The sequence below is a fragment of the Aplidium turbinatum genome, chromosome 5 (assembly GCF_918807975.1).
Source record: "Aplidium turbinatum chromosome 5, kaAplTurb1.1, whole genome shotgun sequence".
Lineage (NCBI taxonomy): Eukaryota > Metazoa > Chordata > Ascidiacea > Aplousobranchia > Polyclinidae > Aplidium > Aplidium turbinatum.
The window spans coordinates 32,718,071-32,744,168 of record NC_137476.1 but is presented as its reverse complement, the minus strand read 5'-3'; the positions used below and the strand labels follow the sequence as shown (position 1 = coordinate 32,744,168).

The 26,098-nt window shown below is 36.5% G+C and overlaps 1 protein-coding gene across 2 annotated transcripts; it reads left to right on the top strand.

Moving 5' to 3' along the window:
• Window positions 1–9,014: 9,014 nt before the first annotated feature.
• On the top strand, window positions 9,015–16,695 carry LOC145770758 (ficolin-2-like). Of its 2 annotated transcripts, XM_082582466.1 has the most exons (7): window positions 9,015–9,050; window positions 9,209–9,319; window positions 10,836–10,975; window positions 12,989–13,085; window positions 13,927–14,023; window positions 14,366–14,433; window positions 15,400–16,695. In XM_082582466.1, the coding sequence occupies exons 2-7, from the start codon at window positions 9,220–9,222 to the stop codon at window positions 15,651–15,653; spliced, it is 756 nt and encodes a 251-aa protein (XP_082438592.1). In that variant the 5' UTR covers window positions 9,015–9,050; window positions 9,209–9,219; the 3' UTR covers window positions 15,654–16,695. The 2 variants fall into 2 exon arrangements, with proteins under 2 accessions (XP_082438592.1, XP_082438591.1); XM_082582465.1 differs by having other exon boundaries at window positions 9,036–9,319.
• Window positions 16,696–26,098: the final 9,403 nt, after the last annotated feature.

Here is a 26,098-nt window from a genome sequence, read left to right as displayed (position 1 = left end):
AACCTCGGTCACCTGTAAAAAATGAAAACTTAGAGATAGATTGTTCATAACGATTTAATAAAACTTGAGTCTTTAAACGCATTGATCATATGTCTTGAGTATTGTAAAGAAATTTTTGACGTCAAAAATCTGTTGAACAGTGCGAACACCAACAACGTAACGGGAACGTTGTCGCTAATGAATATGAAAGAAGCTTTATTCCGTTACTGGTTAAAATGAGTACAAAAATATGTACTAATGAAAACACATTCATGATATTTATTGTTGAGCACATGCGTTTGCAACTCAAATTAAATTCAACTGAAAAAATAAATGTAACAAATTAAATTTAGCTTATCCACAAAAATCTGAATTTAAAGCATACAACAGAACTTCAAAATTAAACTGAATATTGACTAGAACAAGAGAGGAGAAACATACATACATGTGGGTACATGATGTTTTAAGTTAACGTTATAGTGGTTGATACCAAAAACAAAACATTATTAAGTCCCCTTAGTTGGTTAAATAAAAACAGTATACAAACCTTTAGTTCCTTGCAAACCCGTTGCACCCCTCTTGCCAGGGGAGCCAGGTAAACCCCTTTCACTGACATCATCACCATCTGGACCAACCCCACAAGAACACGTCACTTCGCGAGAAGTGACAGCAATTGGCCACAAATGGCAAAGACGCTCAATACGAATAAACTTACTATTTTGCTCATCTTTTTTTTGGATTGTTGCAATAACGAAAATACTCAATTTTTTAAGCTGCTGTATCTGATTTGAAATGAAAATAACTAAATATTGCAAATAATTTACTCAATATAAAGTCGCTGATATCAGTCTTAATATTTCCAAGATAAAATGAAATAATGCTGAGTATATTCAACACAGTTTTCTAAAAGCAATTGTAGGCTATTTCTGGCATACTTAGAAGCATTATATAACATAGTTTTTCTATTCAAGAATAAACTAACATGTTTATCAGAAATTAATTAAATTGATAAAGAGAGATGTCTGGGTTTGTGACCTTATAGTTACTGAATGAGTTACTGTGAGTACTATTATACATATACGTTATATTGCCGTCTTTTCAATGTAAGTCGCGTGGGTTTGTGTGCATTTTATAAAATAATTCATGTAAAGTTTCCTGTTTGCTTCATGAGACCTCATATTTCAGAGTTATGAGTATGCATCGAACAGGAAAAGTTTCCCCACACCAATTATGCCTCATTGTACTAACTTCTACAATACCTGTTTGTGCATGTTAAATTGAAAATGGCCACACTTACATTAAGAGTTACTATGACTTCTTGCCTGTTACAGCAATACTGTTATGTATGTTACAAATATGTTACAGCAAAATACAGGCGTTTAACTATCTAGTGGCGATGCAGCTGCTGTCATCAGAATATATTCTCTTTCGTTTATGATGAGTAATAGTTGTTAACTTCTTTAAGTCCACACAACTAAACAAAAGTAAAAACAACATTTAACTTTTATGTTATGTGGAAGCGCATTGACGATACACTGATGATGTAGTAGCTTGTTGTGTGCTTTGTTGAAAAACGTGCTTTGTTAAAAACAAGGCATGCGATATTGATGTAGCATTAAGCTAAACTATCACAAAGCATTGCAAATGATTGTAAGTGTTGCAAGTGATTACCAGTTGCAAGACCTGTTGATGGTTTAGCTTATTTTTTGAAACAGAATTGCTTACTATCCTTTTCCTAAATGCCCGCTGAACAATTTCATTCTTTTATTGTCATTGCATGTGCTTTCGACTTCTGTTCCAAAACGAACACATCTCGAGTATCATTAACCAGGCATGAAGTAAAATAAAAGTTATTTTATCAACTTAGCAAATGGAATAACGCTGACAACACTTCAACAATTTCAATTTTTTTTGCTTTTAATTGTTATTTGTAGGCTATAAGTTGGATCGTTATTTAAAAATACATCAGACTTGAGTTTTGTAATATCTGCACTAGTAGTATAAATTCGAAATGTTTGTAAGCGGATCCTGCTCTGGACATGTTAAATCACGTTGTAAAAACGTTGTATTCCTGTAATGTAATTACGACGAGGATGTGATGGTTTAAATTGGTGTCTTGTAGAAGGAAACGATTTAAAATTTCTTCTGTTTTGTTGAGTTACATCACTTCCAAATGAAAACACAAAGATGTGACTTTGCATTGAACAGGAAAGCCTCCCACGAACAAAATATTTCATGAGATATCATTGTGGTTCTTTTATGAAATCAAAAGACAATCAGAAGCTTTTGTTTGTAATAAATAATATCACTTCCAAACACAAAAGCACTAGCTTATTCTGAGTTTGGATTAAACAAAACAATGAAACGAAAAGCAGAGAATCTGTTTGAAACGTCCACCACTCAACAATGAAAACGTGGTAGAACAAACCTTCCAACAAATGAATTGCAAAACTTCGGAGATGAGAAACGCATCTCAACTTATCACAAAATTGTTTTGCGTGAAGAACAAAACTTTTTATGATCAATCTGTTACCTTGGCAAATCTTTCGTTAGTTAATATGATACCTTTTATTGGAGGCGTAGTTTCAGCTTGCTTGCATTGTATTTTCTTAACATTTGTACAATAAAGGGTGTCAATTTGACACTCTTTCCTTTGGAAATTAAATTTAAATTAATCGAAAACCGATTGCAGTATTCTTTGTTTGGTGTGCAAAAAGTGCAGTTGTTGTATTGTTTCCTGCAAATGACGGATGGCATCGGGATATTATCTATCAATGTCCTGTATACCGACCACAAGATAAACATGTGGACTTAACAACGCTCGATCTGCTGCGCCTGGATGTAACAACGTGATCTATGGCGGCCTCAAACGCAAGAAGAAGTTACATTAGGGTATTGTGGTTGAAATAAATTTCTTGTAAAACGGTAAATCTTAAACTGATGAAATAACATTGCCAGAGAGCGAAAGATGAGAAAATAAGATTTCTTAGAAAGTTTTGGTCACACTGCAAATGAAAATCGGCAAGATATGCCAAATCTCTTTAAATGAAATAAGACAATTTTTTTAAGTGAGATTGTGTTCTTCTTAAAAAAAACTATAAGTATGACGATACTTGCAATGAAAAGGAATTTTACCCAGATTCCAACGGCATCTTTTGAGTGGGAGGATTTCCCTGCTCAAACTTATCTCATAGATTTTGTATCAGCTTGGAAGTGACGTATTTTACAATGAACAGAACGCTTTGTATCCTAACCATTTCCAAAATTTTCGTTTGTTTGTATATATAGAAATTTTATATGTCAGGTATTGCATTATATTAACAGTTTTAATAGAACTAAAAACGAATATGATTCGGTTGATAAAGTTCTAGTCAAAAAAGCAGAATGACTAGGGCGATTTATATCTGCTTTTGGTCGTAGAAATACTTTTGTTTTATTGACATGTTGTTTCAGTACGTCAGAACTATGGCTGTTTAAATCAATCTCTCCTTTTTCAAAATGAAGCAAAGCGAAATTTAACTTCAAAACTGCTTTAGTGATCACAAATTGGTGTTGTTGTAATTGGTATGTGTTCTAGTTGTGTACAAATTATGTGAAGTTGACTCACACAAGTAGGTTATGGTCTAACAGTCTTTGGAAAGAAGTTTGAATCGGTAATAGGCATCAGGATGAAGTAAAAAATTATTTTTATTTTAAATTAAAAAAGCAAATGTCTTTCAAGTTAGGTTTTTAGCTTAACCTGTTCTCAAGTTATGACATTTTTTGCCGATTTCTAGTTTACATGATTTTCGGGCATTTAACCACCTAGTTACAGGTGGCAGATGACCAGAATCATTTTGAAAATTATTTTTAGGCCTAAACGCCACTTTAAGACATCTGCTTTTATTATTAATAAAAAAACTTTTTTTTTCATTCCACCCGAATAGGCATACTAAAATTTATTGAAAAAAAAATTAGACCTCTCCGAACCAAACAGTGTTGGGCGCGATAACTCATTTTTCAGTTAAGCGATAACGATAATCGATAAACAAAAAATGCCTAAAGCGATAACGATAAACGATAAATCAAAAAAAAGTTAAGCGATAACGATAAACGATAAATTATCGCCGATAATGTCCGATAACAATAATTTTTTCTTTTTTTTGATTAGCGTGCCCCATCCCATGCAGCACGAACTGTTTTCATCAACGTGCCGAAAAATCGAACATAATATACTGTAAGGGGACAAAACTTTTTGTAAGTTATGCATAAATAGAATCGCAATAGCGTCAGTGGGTATCGAATCTTCAACCTCTTGATCTAGAATCAAACCACTGAGGTAACCGCCGTGCTTATAATTTTGCCTTCATATACCAGTTGGATGCTTTTATTAATTGAGTTACACTGCAGTAAGCAAAATAATTAAATCAAATGAAAATACCATAAAAAATTCCAAACTTTGTATTTTGCTTTCTGCTAAAGGGCTGTTTAGTGTTTACAGCAAAGTCAGCAATAATTGAAAAAATTCCCAAAAACGCAAAATGCTTGAAAATTTATCAGTAATCTTAAGCGTTATTGGTAGTAAAAATGTGCATACTGTGAAATCCATCAAGCTTGTCAAATTAGTCGTGTTTGTTTAAGAACAATAACATAATTATCGTAATTTACTGATAATTTCAGATAACTTTTTTTGTTTTCTATGTGAACACCATCATTAAAGCAATGGCAGAACGCTGAGTTGTTGAGATAAGAATTACAATGTAGGCACTGTATTAGTGGGAATAAAAAATTTGATTGAGGTAGGCTACAGTAAATGAGAAAGGTTATACTGTATTTAGCATAATTTTACCTCGCAACTCGATCCGCCTATTGTCATGCAAAAACTACTAAAAGATGCAAAAAATGTGATGTCGGTCTGCATGCTAAATGCTTCAAGCAATATCATATTCCGCAATGACTTGTTTCAGTGATGTTGTGTTACTTTGCTAATTTTCATCTTCATATTTTTTGAACTTTCATTTCAATAAAATGCTCGATGACAATAATGACATGACAAGACATGAACAAGACATTTCCCATTTATCACTTTGAGCGATAAGTAAAATGTAATAACGCTTAAGCATTACGCAAAAGAAACTTGTGAAATTTGATAACGGATTTGCCTAGCGTCTTATATATAGGACACCTTTTTTTCAAAAAGTACAAACACAATTAGGAAAAAAATAATTGTGATATGTTTTTTAGGTCATAATTATGCAATATTTAAATTTTCCGAAATTTTTTTTAAGTACTTTCACTTTCGGCACAAATGGGTTAACTTTTGAAGTTAAATGGCACTTATGCATTCGGTTATTATTTTTGGATTAAAGTTATATCGCCGAGCTAGAAAAAAATCGATCTTACAGTCTATAAGTGATCTTGTGTTGTTGTTGTGTGTGAATTTTGTCTTTTAATCTGAGTTTGTGACGTAACCGCACGTCTCAAGGCAAGTTCTTGCAATTTTAGTTAATCTACTCATCTAAAGATTTAATGCGCTTAAAACAGTAAGTTTCATGTTTTGACGAGAAAGATTTTATTTTTTTACGACAATTACTAAAAACTAACACTTCCAACGAAAAAAGAAAACACAAGAATAAAATAGTTGATCGTGAGGTGGCGCGAAAGACCATGTTTCCGATGTAAAAGCGGCCTCGTATTGCGACACTTTCACAAACCACTTGTCAATTTCTTTCGCTTCGCTTCAAAGGAAGTTGTGCCACCTGTGCGCTTACATTTTAATTATAAAATTCACTCGCGATTGCCCATTGCAGCAAAACAACAAGAGACTTGTTGCATGCATTTCATTGCATTGCAATTTGCGACTCTAAAAATTATTGTGTTGTCAGGGCCGTCTCTGCATGGGGGCATGCCCCCTCTCCTGATAACGACCTGTGTACACACACTTCAGGCACTGAAGAAGAACTGGTTTTAATTTTAGTTTCATTAACTAGGTAGCTAGTAAAAATATTACTTTTCATGATCTTTCCACTTGTGTGTTGATTCGAAATAAAATTTATCGGCGATTAATTATCGGCGATAATCAAATATTGCCTTTGGCAATAACGATAACTGAAAAAATACTTGAGCAATAACGATAAGCGATAAAAATTTATCGCCGATAATTATCGCCGATAAATTATCGCCGATAATGCCCATCACTGGAACCAAAACCGGAAAAAAGTTGGACCTTAAAAGGTTGTTTGAAGCTTGTCATGATAAAGTTGAAGACAATTTGCCAAAACTCAATTAGAGTTTTTTTGTACATTTTTTTTCATATGAACAATAAATAATCTTTACTGAATCAGACAAACAATTGCAACATTTTTAACAGTTATAATTCTACAGCAGGAACAAACGCAGAATTTGAAGTTTATTGTTTTTATTACTTTGATTTCAAAACAAACATGGACAAAGCAGTAATCTTAGTCATTGTGAGTATTTTTGCCATGTCATGGTCGATTGCGGACACCTCACGTGAAATGACTTGTTGTTCTTGTGGTGCTACTCCTAATATTGATGACGTCAGTGAAAGAGGTTTGCCTGGCCCCCCTGGCAAGAGGGGTGTGACGGGTTTGCAGGGAGTCAAAGGTTTGATTGTTTGTTATTTGATGTATGTAACTTATTAAACGTTAACCGTAGTTTGCTGAGATTTTTTGTTTATTGAAATTTATTGTCAGCGGGTTGGCCTTTTTTCTGTAGCTATTCAATCAGCTTGTTTGAATAGCTGTGAGTGATAAGTCTGCACTGTTTTACGTTTTTACGAAGTAGCATTGCCTGAAAAAACTTCTGGCACGCAAGAGATGCAGCACTTTTACTTATTTCTCACAAAACTAACATAACGTGTTGTATATGCCAGAGCTTCCCAAACTTTTTTGCTCGCGACCCCCTTTACGGTTAAAGGGATAAACAATGCGAAATATAGGTTTGTGATATTTATTGAAAGGTTTAATTTGAACGAAAACTAAAAGCAAGCTATCCGTACTCGAAGCCTACTACTTTACTAGGCCTTATAGCCTGCTGGAAACAAAACCAAACAAAAAGTAAACACATTTATTCAGTGTGATGGGTGCGACTGCTCTTTGCGACAAAACAAGTCTAGCCGTCGCTCGGTGTTTGTCCATGCTGGTCTCAAGACAGCTTCAATGTATTTTACGCTAGAACGGCATTTTATCAACTTTGAAAACACTGACACGCATATATACGTGGAGACAAACGGCAGGAGTGCGGTTACTGCTAAGCCATATAGGCCTAATGGTGAATATTCCAGTCTAACGTTAAGCTAAGCCAAAAAATATGAAACTTTTTTCCAGAAAATTCAAGCCACAACTTAGTTAAAAGATAGATCTGCAAATTTTTCTTGAGATTTGAAAGAGAGGTAATCGGTATTTTGTTTTTGCATGGTCCGCCCCGTTAGCTCAGTGGTTACGCGCCCAGCTCAAGATCACGCGGCGCAAGTTCGACTCTCGGGGTGTGCGCTTGAGCAACGCATTTCAGGACTGCTCTCCGTTCAGCGTCACCTAGTGAATGGAATAATTTCCCGGCAACAATCGGAAACTTCACTCTGCAAATCTCTGTAACCGGCCCTGTGTTAAGAGCTTCTCCAAGCATGCGAAACTACCAGGAATAACCTATCAAGGCTTTGTCAGGATTAAGACTCAAAACCAACCAATCAAATGGGCTTTGGATCCAATCTATTAAGCTCTTTCAACAGTTTTGAGAAGTGTCGATAACCAGAGGCTTAACATAACGTTTGATTCCATGCCATTGTTAGCCAAACACTTTTCAGTAAATGAGATTATTTCAAGTAAATCATTTTCAATGTTTTGTTTCTAAATGCTTAATTTTTTGATGAACGCTCCAACTTTAGATTTCCATGTAAAAACATAAATGTTTTCTCCTTGGAAGGACAAATTAAAATCGTTTCCTTTTTTCAGGCAAACCTGACAAATAGCATGATTTGAAAAGCCTTTCCAAAAACGTCTTTACAAACACGGTGGACAAAGGCTACATTTTTTCCGTTGGAAAATTCACGACTTATTTTTTTAACGCTAACGACTTGTTAAAGCATTGGCTTTAGTTTTGAAATCCACGTTTACAATGCAGAAAAGAATATTTTCAACTCCTATTCCATATTTCACTAGGCTATATAAATTTAAAAAAATACGGGTAGCCTATTGAGTGCACGACTTTTAATAGTTAATAACTTTCACAGCATCTTGCATATAAGTGATAACATGCAGTGCTTTGTGTAAAATTTGTATACTTTCTGCGACCCCCGAAGTTCGTTACGCGACCCCTCTGGGGGTAGCGACCCCCACTTTGGGAAGCCCTGGTATAGGCTATACGTCAATGCAACGCAATTCGATAAAAACGATGCGGTTAGGTAACATGTGAAAAAATACAATTAATAAAATTTCGGAACTAAGAATCAGGGCTGTGAAGTCGGAGATTAGGGATTTTAGGTTGTCAGGAGTCGGCCAGTTATAAACAGAGAAGTCGGAGTCACATATTTTTGTGTCAGATTTCCAATCAAGCATGGCAAGCGTGTGTGCCTCTTTTAAAAAGAGACACAAGTGTTTGTCATGTCACTTGTCACATGTTTGTCACTTTTGATTCAAAAACTGGTTTAACCTACATGCAAAGTAACGCCAACATTTAAAGCCAACATCCATCACATTTAAAGTGTAGAGACAATTTAAACAGTCACTGATTACTTTTTGCGTTGATATAATCTGTCGCATGCAGTTTGTGCTGAATTTTTTTAAGGGAGACGACACATGTGTAGTTTCAACGAAAGGATCCTCAACTATAGAACAGTTTGACCACCCCTGATTCTATCGAATCACCTGAAATGGTGTGTCACACTAAAGTTTTGTGGCCAAAACCAAATATCCATTATCTGGATGATTTTAAGTAGTTATTTGATCACAACTAGTCATAAACTTTTACAGAATCTTTCCTATTTGGTAATAAACAAGCAAACATTCAACAAAATTAAGGTTGGTGTTTGATGATGATCTACACTAGTTGTTAGTAGGTCTAATGCTTTTAAAGTAAGTCAGTAACCGTTGTAGGTATAATGGTAAATATTCGCCAATTTTACTTACAGCACCATAAAACGTTTTTCTGCCAACGTTGATTTGATAATGTTACGTTTGAAAACGTATAGTCTCACTAAAAACATAAAAAAGCCGTTTTTTTACCAATATAGGTGATCAAGGTATGAAAGGGGAAAAAGGACGAGCTGATGACACCAGCGCTGAGTTATTGAAGATGCAGAACAAATTGTCTGCACTGGAACAGAAATTAGAAAATTATGCAGGTAAAAAAGGCCATTACGTTATTCAGAGATCCAACGCTATAATGTTTTAGTTTTGTATTCTTTATTCATCACGATGTTAATATTGACCAAAACTTTTAGAAAAAGCATTTTCTTTAAAGCATACTTTTATCGTTGGGATTTAAAAGCAGCATGCAATGTTGATACATTTTAAGATCACAATTATTGGGTTTAAAACGTATTCTAAAGATAGCGCATCACGCAGCGGGTTTAAATTTTCTATAATTGGATTTGAAGTATACAGCTTGTATTAAATATTAAAGTGTTTGAAAAATTTTGATTAAGTATGCTCCACTTTTCAATAACCTCTCAGGAAGCACATTTTTTTAATACATTACCTCATCATAACTACATGATAACAAATATACCTCATCATACCTCATGATAACACATAGCTGTTATTTTTGGCAAAAGTAATTCATTGATGTGTTCTTTATGAAACATACATACAAAATTAATTTGGTTGACCGAGTTAAGTATTTAGGTGTGCATCTAAGAAGGGACTTGCTTGGTGATTGTGATATCACTAGACAAGTTCGTTTCTTTTATTGCTCTGCAAATAAATTAAGAGCTAGATTTTCAATGTATTGTAAACTGATCAAAAATATCTTCTTTCGGTCGTATTGTATGCACATGTACAAAAGCCAACCATGCAGTGAATTTTTGTGTTTTAATATTCATCGTCTTCGAGTGGCGTGTAACAATTCGTTTCGTATTTTATATCGACTGCTTCGTCACATCAACATCAGTGAGCTTCAAATATCTTGTGGTATAACTACATTTGAGGCCTTGATGAGAAAAGTTCTTTTTGCGTTTATCAAACGTTGCAAAACCTCAGCTAATAGTTTAATTTCGTCGCTCATGAAATCGTATTGTTCCTTATTATCATCGTTCCATGAACACTACAAACAATCAATGCATCTCGTATAACCTTATTCTGAGTGTGTCTACTTGTTTATACTAGCATGACCTATGTCTTAAAATGCATGATGCATGCAAGTGAAATTGCTGAATTCACTTCATATAGATCGCAAGGTCTGAAATAAACGTTTAATAAATACGTCATCGAATAGTTTGTACCATGGGTACAAAAAAGACCGAACAAGCTCTTAAGAATACAGATTTGATGCCAATGTATTCTTGATGCAAGTTTTTAGCAAAGAAGAAGTGAAGATTGAATGAAATAATTGGTCACTTTCTTTCTTACTGTTTTGCATCAAAATACAAAGTTTGCATCAAAATCAGAACCAGTGATCATATTTTAAAACTACCTCCCCCCCCCCGATTAACACTTTACGTTGCCTTCATAAGCGGAAAAAAACATCGTAAATTATTTATGTACTTTGTGATAAAGAAAAACGTTTGTTGATTTTCTGCATTAAAATAAATTCTGAATACATAATTAAGCATTAAAAATTAACTCAAGTAATTTCTTATAGCCCATGCTTTAAAATAAACAGTTTTTTATTTCTTGTTGAGTGTGCTTTGATTTTATTAGAAATGAATTTCCTGCAAATAAATGACTGCAATGATGTTGCCAAACAAGGACACAACACTAGTGGAATCTATTCAATTTTCATAAAAGGAAAATTTCTTGACGTGTACTGCGATTTAGAGTCTGGTGATGGCAGTTGGTTGGTAAGTCAAACTTTTATATGTTTATGTCAGTAAAGTTTTGATACTTTTGCTTTACTTTGTAGACGCTTATTGCATGCTCAGTAGTTTTTGCACGGTACGAAGCAAACGTTGTATTTGGATCACATGCGATGCTACGTGCTGTGTTAGATAAACCGCATAAGTTTGATAAGCAATTCCCAAACTAGCCTATGCTAAAGGTCATGTTTTCTATTAATGCACTGATCTAATACTCATGTCCGACATAATGCGGTGATGGAAATTTCTCTGTTTTGGTATGACGTGTATAAACAGTGTTGTGATGCGTTAAGGTGCGTCTACACGACGACTGTTTTCTTGCTTAAGCTAGCAAAACTTCTTGTTTGTTTAAGTTAATCGCACTTTGTGCCGCTTACTTTTAAGAAAATGGGCGAGTAAGCGAGCCGTCGAGAAAAAATACGCTCCAGAGCGAAAAACTGGGCGCTTAAGTGAGTTCTCTTGCTTAGAAATGTTTTTCCCGCCAAAATCTCAGGTCTCCTCTCAGCTCAGTATGCAGACAGGGCAGGGCGGTATCGTTGAAGGATTTCGTTAAGTTTTAATCCCAACCCGTTCTTATTAATGTTACGGGCTGAACTGGCGGTGACCGTACTCGAAATAGCCCATAGAAAGCACAATATTTTCCAATTTCAAATCCAAAACAGGATCTCAGCAGAAAACCATTGCCATTGTACACTGGGTAATAAAAATAGCGGAGGAATGATCTTGCTGATTGTCACCAGTCACCCACGCTGACACGAAATTCTGTTTCCAACATTTCAACCTCACTGAGGTGTCTGAATGCTTCAATAAGCAGTAAATTGCGGGTTTGCATCCTTCGCTTTTTGCAGCATTTTTTACACAACTTTTGGGAAGCCATGACTGAAAGACTGCAACAACTTCAAATGGTTAAAGAACAGTCAGTTGCTTGGTCTAATCTGCTGTACTTTAGCGCGAACTGCTATGCTTTGGCGCAAACTTTTTAAAACGTGACGTCATTGGGGATTAGATACTCACGTGACCGCGATTCAAGCGAGCAAAATCTTCGTCGAGGTTGCCAGTGTAGACGAAACGAGCTTAATCACTAGCTTAAGCAAGAATTTCTAAGCAAGAACACTTTCTCGTGTAGACGCACCTTTATGCCTAGATATTACTTAAGTTGGCACAGAGTGCCAACATAAAAAAGAAATAATGTGTTTGCGATTAATCTTTTTGTTGTGCATTTTCTAATTGAATTGAATCACTTTTATGCTGGTCTTTCAGACCATGTTTATGATATGCTTTGCCGAAATTGTTTAGCTTCAATTTTCTCTCTGTTTAATGTTGAGGTGTGCAGTTTTAGTCAAAGTATCATTTGCCAAACAAAAGAAATTTCTAACTGTTTCTTCTTTATGTGTAGTTGAAATATTTTGTTCTAACGAAAGCGTAGTATTGCAACAAAAACGTTCGATTTATATCTTGGTTGTGTTTGTGTGTTTCAGCAAATTAACGTTACATTCAAGTTTGTTAATTAATTTTCTACAGTATTTTTGAGCTCAAATTTCTAAAATTTGAAAAAATTAATTTTTATACCTCGGCTATTTTATTGTTCAATACTACAAATGAATATCAAAAATTCAATTTTAATATGACTTATATTATAAACATAAATCAACAGAGCCTACAAAATTCTTTTTATTTTGTCAATACTTAAATTTTGCATTTATATAAAGCCCAGATAGACAGGTCAAGATAAGCTGTTACATCTTGGCAAAACGTGTACATAATATATCTAATACCAATGAAATCGCCAAATTGTTTATTGATAAACACTGCCTCTATATCCCGTTTTTGGAAATTCCACCAATATCAATTGCACCGGGTTTACTCTATTTAGGCAAGCTCGAAAGTTTCCCAGTATTTTCAAATCTAGTTTTGAGGTGCTGAAGACATTCTTGTTGTTTGAGCAATTAAATAAAATATATAAACAATAGACAAGTGCTCACATCTCCACTATTCCAGGTGTTTCAAAGAAGAAACTCAGGAGAAGTTGATTTTTATTTGGGTTGGTCTGAATATCAAACAGGATTTGGAAACAAAATTGGTGAATTCTGGTTGGGTATGTCACATAACTATGACATAACTATACGTTAGTTTCAAGTTGTGATTTATCAGTTTGCGTGTAAAGCCCCTCACATTATATGAAAACTTTGTGGTGGCTTGAAGCAGCAATCATTTGGCAAGAGAATAAAATATTTCCACGTCACAACCTTTCAAAACCAGAGTTGATAAACACATTCGTCAAGCATCAATACCCTTGTAATGTTTGTCTGCAAACTTGTTTTCTCAAAAATTCAAAAGCAATACGAGTGCCAAACTAGTGTAAAACCTTAACAGAAACGTATTGATGCGGCTACTGTAGCTTCATATTTGTCTTACCAGGACAACATAGAAAAATTACAATAGTTTAAAACAAAATCTGCAGTTAAAAAAGCCTCGTAACCCCCTGTAGATGCTCCTTTTATTCAATATCTTAACCAATGATTTTGTGAATTGTAAAGTGTGAAAAACAATTGTGAAAAACTTCAATAAAACATCTTTTACAATTTCTATCACAAGCACAAAGTATCAATCTTCACTGAGTGATGTGTTTTTCACAAATTAAAAAAATGATCTCTAAAAATGAAAGTATTTGATTTTTATCTCCTCAGTGTTGCCGCAGTTTTTTAAAAGAAGCGTTGGCTACCTTTTCCTTCTACAGAAATTTAGATTTTTTAATCCAAATTTGTTTTCCCATGAATCTCAACGACCTTCAGATTTTTCTGAATTGACAGAATTTAATATCCGGCAACACTGCATGGATGAGACTTTGACATCGAAGTGATATAGCACTATCTGCAGTTATATTTTATGATTTATACTTTGATTTGTCATGTATTTTAAGTTTTTGGTGTTTTCAGGCTTAGATAATCTCCATGCCATTACCAGTTCTGGTTCATATAAACTTCGCATTGATCTTGAAGACTGGGAAGGAAACACTGCGTATGCTGAGTACAGGCGAGTACATAATTTCCATATTGTTTGTTCAATGTATAGCCTGGCTGTTTCAAATGAAATCTTTATGCATTCTGTTTTGAAAATCTAGCATTGAGGTTTACCTAATAATTACAATCAAAACTAAAATCGCTAACAAATTTTATGCATCGAACAATTCAATTAAATTTTGTTTAGGCGCCTACAAGTTAGTTGATGAGTTTTTGAACCGGCTGCTGGTTTACGTATTGTTTTTATACTCTACCATTTCAATGCAATTGAAGTGTATCTTGTGATACATATATTTTTTTTTCATTATATACCCCATTACTATTAACGGTTTATCCGACGATAAATATTTTTCAGCACCATGACTGTAGGAGAAGCCACATCCAATTATCGATTGAATATTGGAAGTTATAGTGGAACAGCAGGTGGGTTAGTGACTGGTTGAACTAATCGTTTTGAACAGAAACAAGTTTTCATTTGACAAAAGTTGGATTGTACCTAAATTAAACCTAAATAACCACAAAGACCGTTTTTTGGTAATTCATTCGTCTTTGAACAATCGAATAAAATCACATTATTATCCATTCAATGTCCGGAAACAAAGAGCGGACATCAACCTTACATAGAATAGAGGGTGTAGATATTTTCATTGATTATTTGGAAATTTTACTTCTACGTTGGAAAGAGAATAAGCGTAGCTATTTTCATAAAATAAATTTGTAAAGTTTAGATCTTATCGCCACCTTAAAAAAGTGTTTTTCGATTTTAATTTTTTTTTTTCACTAAGATCTATTTCGCTTACTTACTATCAAATTATATGATACCTTACGTATTACAATAATGACGAACTGAGCATCTAGTTCATCAATGGCCGCATCGGCTTTAATACAAACATACACACTATCAAACGAACACTTGGCTAACATGTAAAAAATGAACATTTTGGAAAGGAGCTTATTGTCATGAACATGTGTCAATTTCATTAAGCTAATCAGTGGATTATGATCAAGATTATTAAGCAGACACAAAACGATTGCGTGAATAATTAGGCCAAGTATAATTATAAAACAATACACCCATCCAACTTTCAAGCGTAATCTATTTCTAAAATTTGAAACCTTAAAAGTCATTTGTCCATTTTTACGACGGAACGGAACTCTATCATGAAGCGTTGTGGTTTTAGTCTTGCTTCTATTCAAACTTAAATGGAAAATACGTCGATTGAGGCCCCGGGAGGGCGTATGAGTGCTTGGAAAAGAATATATTGGTATCATTGGAAAGAAGGCGGCTATTTGATGGAATAAAAATTAATTCTTATTTAATGATTAATTAATAAAAATTAAAAATAATTTTCTTTTGATTGCAAACTATTTTTATTCTTATCGTTGAAGGTGATTCATTGACACACTACAATAATAATCGGCCATTCACCACAAAAGACAATGATAATGACGAGTGGGGGAACAACAATTGTGCTGTGAATCGTCGTGGAGCGTGGTGGTTTGGTGGTTGTTCTAATTCAGACTTGAATGGAGAATACGTCGATGGAGGGCGTACGAGCAGTTTTAAAGGAATCCATTGGTATCATTGGAAAGGAAATAGCTATTCGATGAAAAAGGCAGAAATGAAGATTCAACGAATTTAAGAACAAATTTGGTAATCTCCACAAACCTGCCAAATAAAAAGAGTTTAAAATCTTCTTTAAGTGTTTTTCTAATTTTGAACTTTGTGATCCATGTGGCCCAAAAAGCATTTTTGATTTAATGCAAACGGCTTTAAAATCATCAACGACTCCCTATCGCATGGTCATTGATATGTATATTATTATTGTAACATTAATTAACAACCGACTTTGCATTACTATCACGCAACATTGCATTACCATCACGCAACATTGCATTACCATCATGCAACGGTATATTTTCTGCATCAAAGTTGTGGAAACCTTGATCCACTAAAAGATCTACTTTCAAACAAAGTGCGGGTCGTTCGGCCGTTTAAGCCGCGGCCATTTTGATTTTTGCTTCAACAGCAATAACGTTTGTACTTTTATAGAGTTGATGAATGTGAATTTAATGCAGCCATTTTTTCTGCTGGTTGCCAGTCCAGGGAGGTAGCTTAATTGGCTTACCTCCCTGGACTGAATGACTGGAAAGCTTGAAGTGGCTGCATGAACATTTGTCGTGATGAACATATGACGTCACAATAATTTCTGACAAAATGTGGCCCCCGGTTCATCTGGTTATAAGTATTTAGCTGGACAGAGCGGCAAGTTGGCACACCCCTGTTTTATACAACTCGCTGACAAATCAATAAACAGTTTAAGTGCATTATGAATTATGGTTTGCTGTAAGCTACTGCCTTCAGAGTTTGGTAAACCTTTAAGTAAGATAAGTAGGTTACACTCTATATCCACAAGCAAAAGAGAAACAATACTTCATTACCACCATTAGCTACTTCATTAAGTTTAAAAATCTGAAGCCAGCTCTGGTTGCATTATGCTTAAACAGAACATATAGATAACATTAATTCAGGTGAACTCATTTGATTCGTGTCAATCGATGCAAAAAGAATGATTTGTGTAACGTTTGGTGAAAATTGATGTTTTAATAGAAAATTATTGTTAATTTAAACGTGGATTGTACGTCACTGCACAGAAACAGCAGTATTCAAAGCCTTTTAAAAATTTCGGGACCCATTGATTTAAATACTGAGGAATATTTGGTTGTACAGATTTGCTGAAATTTATTTTTGTGTATATAAACAGTTTCATGCAGTAACGCAGAGAGCAGTGGAATTATCTTGATTGCTATCAAGGGCATTTGATTAGGTTAAACTGCTTAGCCCTTTGCTTTTCAACCTTTTTTCGCAAGTTAACTGCTCAAGGGGGGGGGGGGGGGAGGGCGTTTTTAGACCAAATTCAACCAGCTGTAACGTGTGATCTGCTGGTTCTTTTTAAACAGAATGTACTAATGTGTAGAAAAATCAAGTATCTATACGTTTGAAAAGTCAATATTCTGACATTTTGTATTCTTAACTTGATATTTAATTTTTTGCAAAGATACCCAAAAACGAGTATTTTGCTTTATCTTACCGCCTTTACCGTGCTAATCCAGTTTTACGCAAAGCGCTGCAAAACAATGAGCCCGCTCCAACGCAATGCGGAGTGTGTGTGCCGGCGTATTATATTAGATAGCTTTGCGTGCGAATCTTACATCGGACTTTACGTCTGAAATCTTCGATGCAAGAAACCTATAGATATTTTACTATTTGGAAAATCTGACATTGTTTACATGAGGGGAAAGTCAGGCTAGTTGACTCAGTTTTTACTTAAAATGCATCTAATTTCAAACAGATTTTTTCCACCAACCTGAATATTTCATCAAATATGTAGAACGCTTATCTTATCTCCAGGACTTGTTTCAGTGCTATAATGAGTCTTCAAGTATAATTTTCATAAGCTTCAAAATTTGTACTAAATTAAGTTAACTAACCCAGTGCTGAGGGTAAATGGACTCATCCTGTGGAATAGTTTACTCATGCTGAACAGGTAGCTACATCATGAATGCGTAGATTTTTGCACAATTCGTGTAAGCATTAAAGAAAATGTATGTAGCACTTCTAGTGTTAAGGGTAAACAGAGGCTAGCCTACTTATAATGGCACAAATTATAGCGTTTCATAACTGACCACAACCACTATCTTCCTGCTTTCTTGTCAGACCAGTTTTTGGAACGGTGGCTTGGTTTTGCTTAGCCAACTCGAAAGCTAGCAGTTTTACTTTATCTATAAATAGACCATGATGTTGCTTTACTAAATTCATGCAGTGTCCCGCCAAATCTTTCTCCATTTCATCCGTGAAAAATGTTCTCTTTTTTTGCATACCCCATTTTTACGCTGCTTGATGAGCCTTTAGAATCCCTTTTTTACATATAGACCGGGAGCCCGCGACGTCCACCCTAGGTGAAAAAGTTACCAATTTCTATTCATACAGCGATGTCCAGTGGTATGTGGGTACTCATAATCTGGAAGTCTGCCGGGCCGCCGGTGGTGGGTGTGGGAATGGGGGTCATTTTTCATGCCCCAAAAAATGCGCTAGGTGAGCTGAAAAAGTTACCGCTTGAAACTTAGTTGGTTGTAAAGTAAATTGTTTCTAAATGATTGTCTGGTATGTGACAGACATTTTCGGTGGTGGGGGGCTCTGACAGACAAGTTTTATACCCCCCAAAATTTGCGCTAGGTCAGCTGAAATAGTTACCGGATGAAACAAACTGATTATTAATCTATGGGTGTTAAGCTTCACAAAAATATATGTGACAGACAAATTTGATGGTGGGTGTCCCCTGACAGACGACCTAAAGTAGGTGACCCTGTGCGCGATACGGACTACTGGTTCACTTTTCTTTCTTCGGTCTCAGTTTTCAACGACTTGCAAAATGAAGAGAAACAATAATTGTGCACTTTTGTTTTATTAATTCAGTTTCTTCTCTCTAGGAATAAGCAAAAAAATGAATAACCGTCCTGTAACTCAACCAACTTAAAACTGATGCATTTTCTTCAACCTAGTCAAAAAAATGAAACGCGTAACTTACAAAAAATGTGAGATCATCTGAAGGCAAGCGCGAGACTAATTTAGTTTCTCGCGCGGGCTTGCGGTGGTCGAAGCCAAACGTCACACCAGCCCTCCCCCAGATGAACCATGTGATATTCTAAACAAAAATGGTGAATCGACAAAACATATGTGGTGTGCACAAAAAATAATGCAATATATAAGAAATCGACATTTGAGAATGATTTTTCAACAACACAGAGATCAAAGGAAGCTTCAGAGGGACGCTTTCGTGTGGATTCATATTCAAAGGTAAGGGAACAACAAACTGTGAAAAGGTCAATAATGGTTAACAATAGAACTCCTTATGAAAAACAACACAGGTAAACATTCTACTTTATGAAAGCGCAAAGAATGCTCACAAAAGTGTAAACTCAAAATTGCACAAAATGATGAACGACAATCGACTGACAAAAATTTGGACATTGTCCATATGATTTTCTACAATCATCACACTTATATGGCTTTTCACCAGATGAACTTATGGCGCTTCAAATTAGTAACTTGTGAAAAGAACTTTCCACATAAATCACACTTTATACGGCGTTTCACCAGTGTGACTTCTCTTGTGAATTTTCAACGTGGATTTACAATTGAAATTGTTGTCACAAAAGTTACATTGATAACATTTTTCATTGGTTGTTTGCAAATCATTTTCTTTGTAGTTATTGCAACGCCTACAAATATTTACATCCGACTCTTGTTGAAACAAATATCAGATCCCTTGATGGCTTGATAACCATCTGAACCACCAAATTGCTTGACTTTGATTCATGTTAAAAGGTGGATTAAATAATTGATTTTAAGAGGATTTATTTAAAACAAACTAGTTGATTGAAGTAATATTTTCTTGGTTATAAATAGAATGAATAAAGATAGAATGTTTCGTTGTTATCGGGGTTTACCAGACAAATTGATCCACCAACTAAGAACGGCCATGCAACTTTCCTGCAGAAAGAGAAAATATTATTCAGGATAACATACAAATAGATTAGGGTTTGTATCTTGCCGGCGGTACAACCACGCGGCCAGCACGCGTTTGCACAAAAGCCTGCCAACTATCCTCTTCCAGAGAGCCTGGGATTGTTTGAGCATTGTTGCCGTCCTGCACGTTGCTGACATTCCGTTCTGGTTCATCTGGTTCATCTGGTGGTTTATAAAAAACTTTCAGTCTGTCGACAGAAACTGATTTTTCTTTGCCGTTCATCGAAAGTATAAAATACTTTTCATTGCGCTTGAGTACTTCGTATGGTCCGCTGAATCGGGGACGTAGTGGGACCTGTTGGTGGTCGTTTCTAACTATAACATACTTGCAAGTCCAGAGGTTTTTGTCCACATATGAAGTTACTTCACTGTGAACGCGTGGAGGTGTAGGGCGGATGCTGGCGAAGTATTCTTTTAGTTTGCGAACGAATTGGTGAGTATCCACAATCTGATTCGGGGATTCCCTGAATTCTTGAGGCAACTTCAGTGTTTCACCATAAACAAGTTTTGCAGGTGAGCATTCTAATTCTTCCTTCAGAGTGGTACGTATCGTCAGTAGAACGAGAAGTAGATTTTGATGCCAAGTGTCTGGATTCTTTTGCATACGAAGGGCATCTTTAAGCCTTCTATGGACAATTTCGACGATTCCGTTGCTTTGAAGATGGAAGCTTGTTGACGTAATATGCTTTATTCCCAGGAATTTCATCGTGTCATGCCACAGTTGACTGATAAACTGGCCGCCACGATCTGAGGTTATGGATGACGGCACCCCATAATATTGGATCCAACCATGTAGAAATGCTTCGACGGTTGATTCCGCTGTAATGTCTTTCATCGGTGTAGCTGTGTACCAACGAGTGAATCGATCGATGACCGTAAGCAAGTATCGGTAACCGTTGCTGGGTGGAAGTGGACCAACAATATCGATATGAATATTGGAAAATCTACGAGACGGTAAGGTAAATTGTTGAAGCTTTGCTTTATTATGTCTAATGATTTTTCCTTTTTGACATGCGGGGCATGTTTTAACCCAAAAGGCGATCTCTTTCTTCATGAGGGTCCATACAAATCGTTGTTGAATTAACGATCGAGTTGCGTTCACACCAGGATGTGATAAGTTATGAATCTTGTCGAAAACAAGTCTTTGAAAATCGAGAGGAATAATCGGTCTTACTTTTGGCATAGATGTATCGCAGATCAAGGCCACATCGCTGTTCTCAAGAGGAAATTCCTTCAGTTTCAGGTTGGACTTTTCTGGGTTGGTTAGCACTTCACGAATATAGGCGTCTTGTGCTTGAGCTTTCGCAATAGCAACGTAGTCAATTCCTTCCTGTCTACACATAACATTGTTAATTTCGATACGTGACAGAGCATCTGCAGTAAAATTAGCTTCTCCTTTTATATGCTGGACATCATTCGTGAACTCCGCAATGAAACTCATTTGTCGTGCGCGCCTTGCAATTATGGGGTCAGATCTGGAGTAAAATGCAGCGACTAGTGGCTTGTGATCAGTGAATAAGGTAAACGTCTTACCTTCCACCAAGTGATAGAAGTGCTGGACGGATAAATAAGAAGCCAGAAGCTCCCTATCAAAAGTAGAGTACCTTTTTTGTGTGTCATCTGGTTTCCTGGAGAAGAAAGCAATTGGTTTCCAGGTTTCATCATGTTTTTGTTGTAGAACTCCACCTATGGCAACGTCGCTTGCATCCACCTGAATACTTGTTGGCAAATTATTGTCAGGATACACTAGTACTGCTGCATTTGCTAACAACTCTTTACTGTTTTCAAAACATTCTTTAGTTTCGTCAGACCAAGAAACAAGATCCTGGTTTTTGTTTTTGGGCTTCTTTAGCAGGTCGTATAACGGGGCTAAATATTTTGACAAATTCTCCACAAATCTGTGATAGTAGTTGATAAATCCAAGATATGAACGCAATTGCTTACATTTTTGAGGACGAGGATAATCTTTGACCACCTTTACACGCTCTTCTAAGGGAAGAATTCCGTCCGGTGTTACGATATGTCCAAGAAAGTTGAGACGTTGCAAACCGAATTCCGACTTTGATGGATTAATGGCTACTCCAAATCGGTCTAAGCGTTGGAAAAGTTCTTCAAGATGACGTTTGTGATCTACTGCAGAAGAGGAAAATATTATTAAATCGTCTATGTAAGCCATTACATTGGTTAAGCCTTGCAAAACATGATCGATGAATCGTTGAAATGTAGCACCCGAGTTTTTGAGACCAAAGGGCATGGACAAGTATTCGAAAAGGCCGAACGGGGTTGTAACTGCAGTCATCGGAATAGATTCCTCCTCCAGCGGAATCTGATGGTATGCCTTAACCAGGTCGATCTTTGAAAATATTGTTGAGCCTTGTAACCTGTGAAACAAAGTTTGAATTTTTGGGACCGGATATTTGTCTTCTACTGTCATTTTGTTTAACTGTCTGTAATCACCACACATCCTGTAAGTAGACCCATTTTTGCTTGATTTAGGGACCATATGTAGAGGACTAGCAAAAGGTGAATCGGACCTTCGTATAATGCCGGCTTCCATCAGATCATCGATTTCCTTCTGAGCATGACGAAACTTCTCGGGAGTCAGAGGGCGTGATCGAGCAGAACAGGGGTACCCACTAATCACTATTTTATGCTTAATTCTATGCTTCGGTGGGTCTTTGCGGTTTGGAGGTCTGGTTAGATCAGGGTACTTAGCCAAAATCTTCATAAAGTCGTTTTGTGGAACAAATGGTCGTGGAGCTTGAATGTTGCATATCATCTTTTCCACCAGATATCCGAAACACTGTTGCTCTTGATCTCTCAAGCATTTTCGATCGAAGTCCAGCGATAAGGAAAAGTGAGCCAAAAAATCCACGCCAATAATATTATGGGACACATCTGCAATCATAAAAATCCATTTAAATGGTTTAGTAGTACCGATCTCTATTGTCATGGAACGGTACCCGTAGGTTGCGATGGGGGAACCATTGGCAGCCGCCAAAGTACGATCAGTGATTTTATACTTCCGCTCAGTTTTACTCGGTTTCACCACTGAAATTTCAGCATCCGTGTCGATAAGAAATAGAGTTCCGGTACGTTGATCTCGAACATGAGGAAGTGGGCTTCTGTCTTGATTCTCCACATCCGCCACTATTGACGTGGATTCCATCCGTTTCCCTGGTTAGATGCTCTTGGACGCCATTCGCATGGTGCTGTGCATCGGAATGCTCTATTGCCGAATCTCTGATGATAAAAACATAATTGATTAAGATTTTGCCTTCCTCGTGACTGAGGATGGTTGTGTTGGTTAAATCTAGGTGGGCGAAAATTGCTCGAGTCCGAATATCTATGATGAGGTGATTGGCATTCAGAGGTTGAAGGCTTATTAGAAGGTGAATGTTGGTTTAGAAGAGTTTCCATTTTCTCCTCCAAGTGACTAAGACGAGCTTGAAGGGTTCTTCGTTCGTTTTTAGCTATGGATTCGCTCAAAGCCGTATTTCCTGTAGAAGCGGAGGAAATATTATGAATTCCGGGTGATGGAGAGATTACAACCATTTTATCCGCGGCTTCCGCTAGCTGTTCCACGGAGCATTCAGTCATGGTGCACAACGAGAGGCGGATGCTTTCTGGCATGCGTAGTATGAACATTTCTTTTAGCATGCTAGGGGAGATATATTTTCGCGCTAGAGTTGCCTTTAAGTGTATTAATAAGTCTGAAGGCCGTCTGTCACCCAAGTGTGTTGGATTGAATAATTCCGCCACCCTGCTACTCATTGATGGTTCAAACCTGTTTAATAAACGAGATTTAATGGAATCGTAGGTAGGCTCTTCAAACAGTAAGTCCTGGATAACTAATAAAGCTTCCTCAGTTAGATGTGTTACTAATATATCTGTGCGGATATTTTCGTTTGTAATGTTCCAGAATTTTAGCCTGAGTTCCAATGCGGCAAACCAGATGGAAGGATGTTGTTTATTAAAATCTATGAAAATCTTTCTTCCTGGTTGGTAATTCAAAGAGGGTGTTTGTTGTTGAGATGCTACTGGTTGAAATGGGTCAAATGTGAATGGATCAGTAGCGGGATTGTTTGATTTGAAGGGAATCTTTTGAGTCAAAGGGGGATGCGAAAATTTGTAATCTGGTAGGCCTACGAGTGGTAGGTTACCTGGTGTTGTCGATCTTGATGCTCCTTGTTTCTTGTCCATCTCGCTTCCCATTGTGGGGCTTCCCATTCCCATTGTGAGTTTTGCTCGTGACCTAGTCACCATCTGATGTGACGACGCCAGGGTTGCTGTTCCTTCCTTCCTGCCAGTATATCGTAATCGATCGCACTCCTGTTATAAACTGAACTGTCGGGGTCACCAATGTGCGCGATACGGACTACTGGTTCACTTTTCTTTCTTCGGTCTCAGTTTTCAACGACTTGCAAAATGAAGAGAAACAATAATTGTGCACTTTTGTTTTATTAATTCAGTTTCTTCTCTCTAGGAATAAGCAAAAAAATGAATAACCGTCCTGTAACTCAACCAACTTAAAACTGATGCATTTTCTTCAACCTAGTCAAAAAAATGAAACGCGTAACTTACAAAAAATGTGAGATCATCTGAAGGCAAGCGCGAGACTAATTTAGTTTCTCGCGCGGGCTTGCGGTGGTCGAAGCCAAACGTCACAACCCCCCTAACTTGAGCTAGGTCAGCTGAAATAGTTACCGGATAAAACCAATTAAAAATTAATGTGTGAGTGTTAAGCTTCACAAAAATGTATGTGACAGACAAATTTGATGGTGGGTGTCCCCTGACAGACGACCTAAAGTAGGTGATCCCCCTAACTTGAGCTAGGTTAGCTGAAATAGTTACCGGATAAAACCAATTAAAAATTAATGTGTGAGTGTTAAGCTTCACAAAAATGTATGTGACAGACAAATTCGATGGTGGGTGTCCCCTGACAGGCGACCTAAAGTAGGCCGAAATATGCAAAACTAAGCCACACAACGTGATTTATTTACTTCATTTGTCCACACATGGCCACCTAAAGACACGGCCTGATTTGTCACATTTTGCAGAAACTTCCAGGTTTTGCTAACTTTTAGCGAATGTTTAAATGAATTTTTCTAAAAATTATATTTTTACGCTTTCTTTACTGCTTTCCCCAAATGACACAATAGGTTTTAATATCCTCAGATGTTGAAAAACAAAGAAAATTTGATCTTGAAGATTTTAGTCAGACTGTTAATTTTTCAATAACAGTCTGATTCAGCGTTTTTCACCTTACTTTTTCTCATTTGCTACTGCTTCCCCAAGGCAACAAAAAGCTTTTATATCATTAGGAGACAGCAAAAAGTAAAAATATCTCAAAAAATGTCAGTCAAACACTAGCAGTAGCTGTAATCAAAATCTGCAAAATGTGACAAATCAGGCCGCATCTCCAGGTGGCCATGGTCCACACAAACAAAAATATTTTCAATGCAAGGAATGCAGGCGTTCTGAAATGACTCTGGAAATCGACGAATAAGTAGCGCCGGAAATAATTTCAGATAATATGGAATGAATGAGATGTCCACCATCAAATATTTCCCTATCGATTTGTGGCAGCGGTGTATGTGGCATGGTAGCCTATCTCCCTGGTATGTTTCCAATTTGTGTAGTAGCAGTGCTTTGTGTGTTGTCATCATGGTACCATCACAGTGAGCAAATGAAAGTGGATACTGAGTTATCGGATAGCTTAAAATGTATTTTAAATCAAATGATATTTTCTCTGCTACCATAACTACCATGCGTATAAATGTGTCTCGTAAGATTTCAACACTTCTCATACCCATTTGTGATGATGATAGTCTGCTTTTTTTAATATTTTCAGCTGCAAAATTCTCTACACGTGTTCGCTTCACCCTTTTTTGAAAACGTACTGGGCTTTCTTTCCACTCAACTCAAACTTTTCCTGACCGTGTTTTCGTCTGTTCAGTGTTGTTAATAGGTATTTTGCAATCTCAACTGATGCCGCTCTACCAGTGGCAATATTTAACAGGCCACTAGCGTTCATGGATTCATCGGAGAATGAATTGCAAGCTTCATCAACTTTTGTACTGAGTAGTGACATTTTCTGGTTGTCCTTAACAATTCTGTGATTGCGATCTCCATCTTGCATAATTTGGATGATTCAGAGCGAAATATATTTCTAGAAGTATTGGTAGGCGACAATAACCATGTAACCACTTCTGTCGTTCATCCTGACACACCTCTGCACTTCTCGATAGAGTCGGTTTAAGAACACGTATAGTGTCCAGAACTGACAGGTTTCACGGAACACTCCATTCATGGACATGTTAAAGTGTTCTTCATACTTTTTCCGATGTTCGGTGATGACTGGATTGGCCAAGCATACTTCTACTTTATCAGGGTCAACTGGAATAGTGGACATGACTTGCTGGAAGTTGTCAATTTCATCTGCATCCAAACTTGCCAAGAATCGATCGTATAGCTTTCTTTCCATGACGTTGGCTG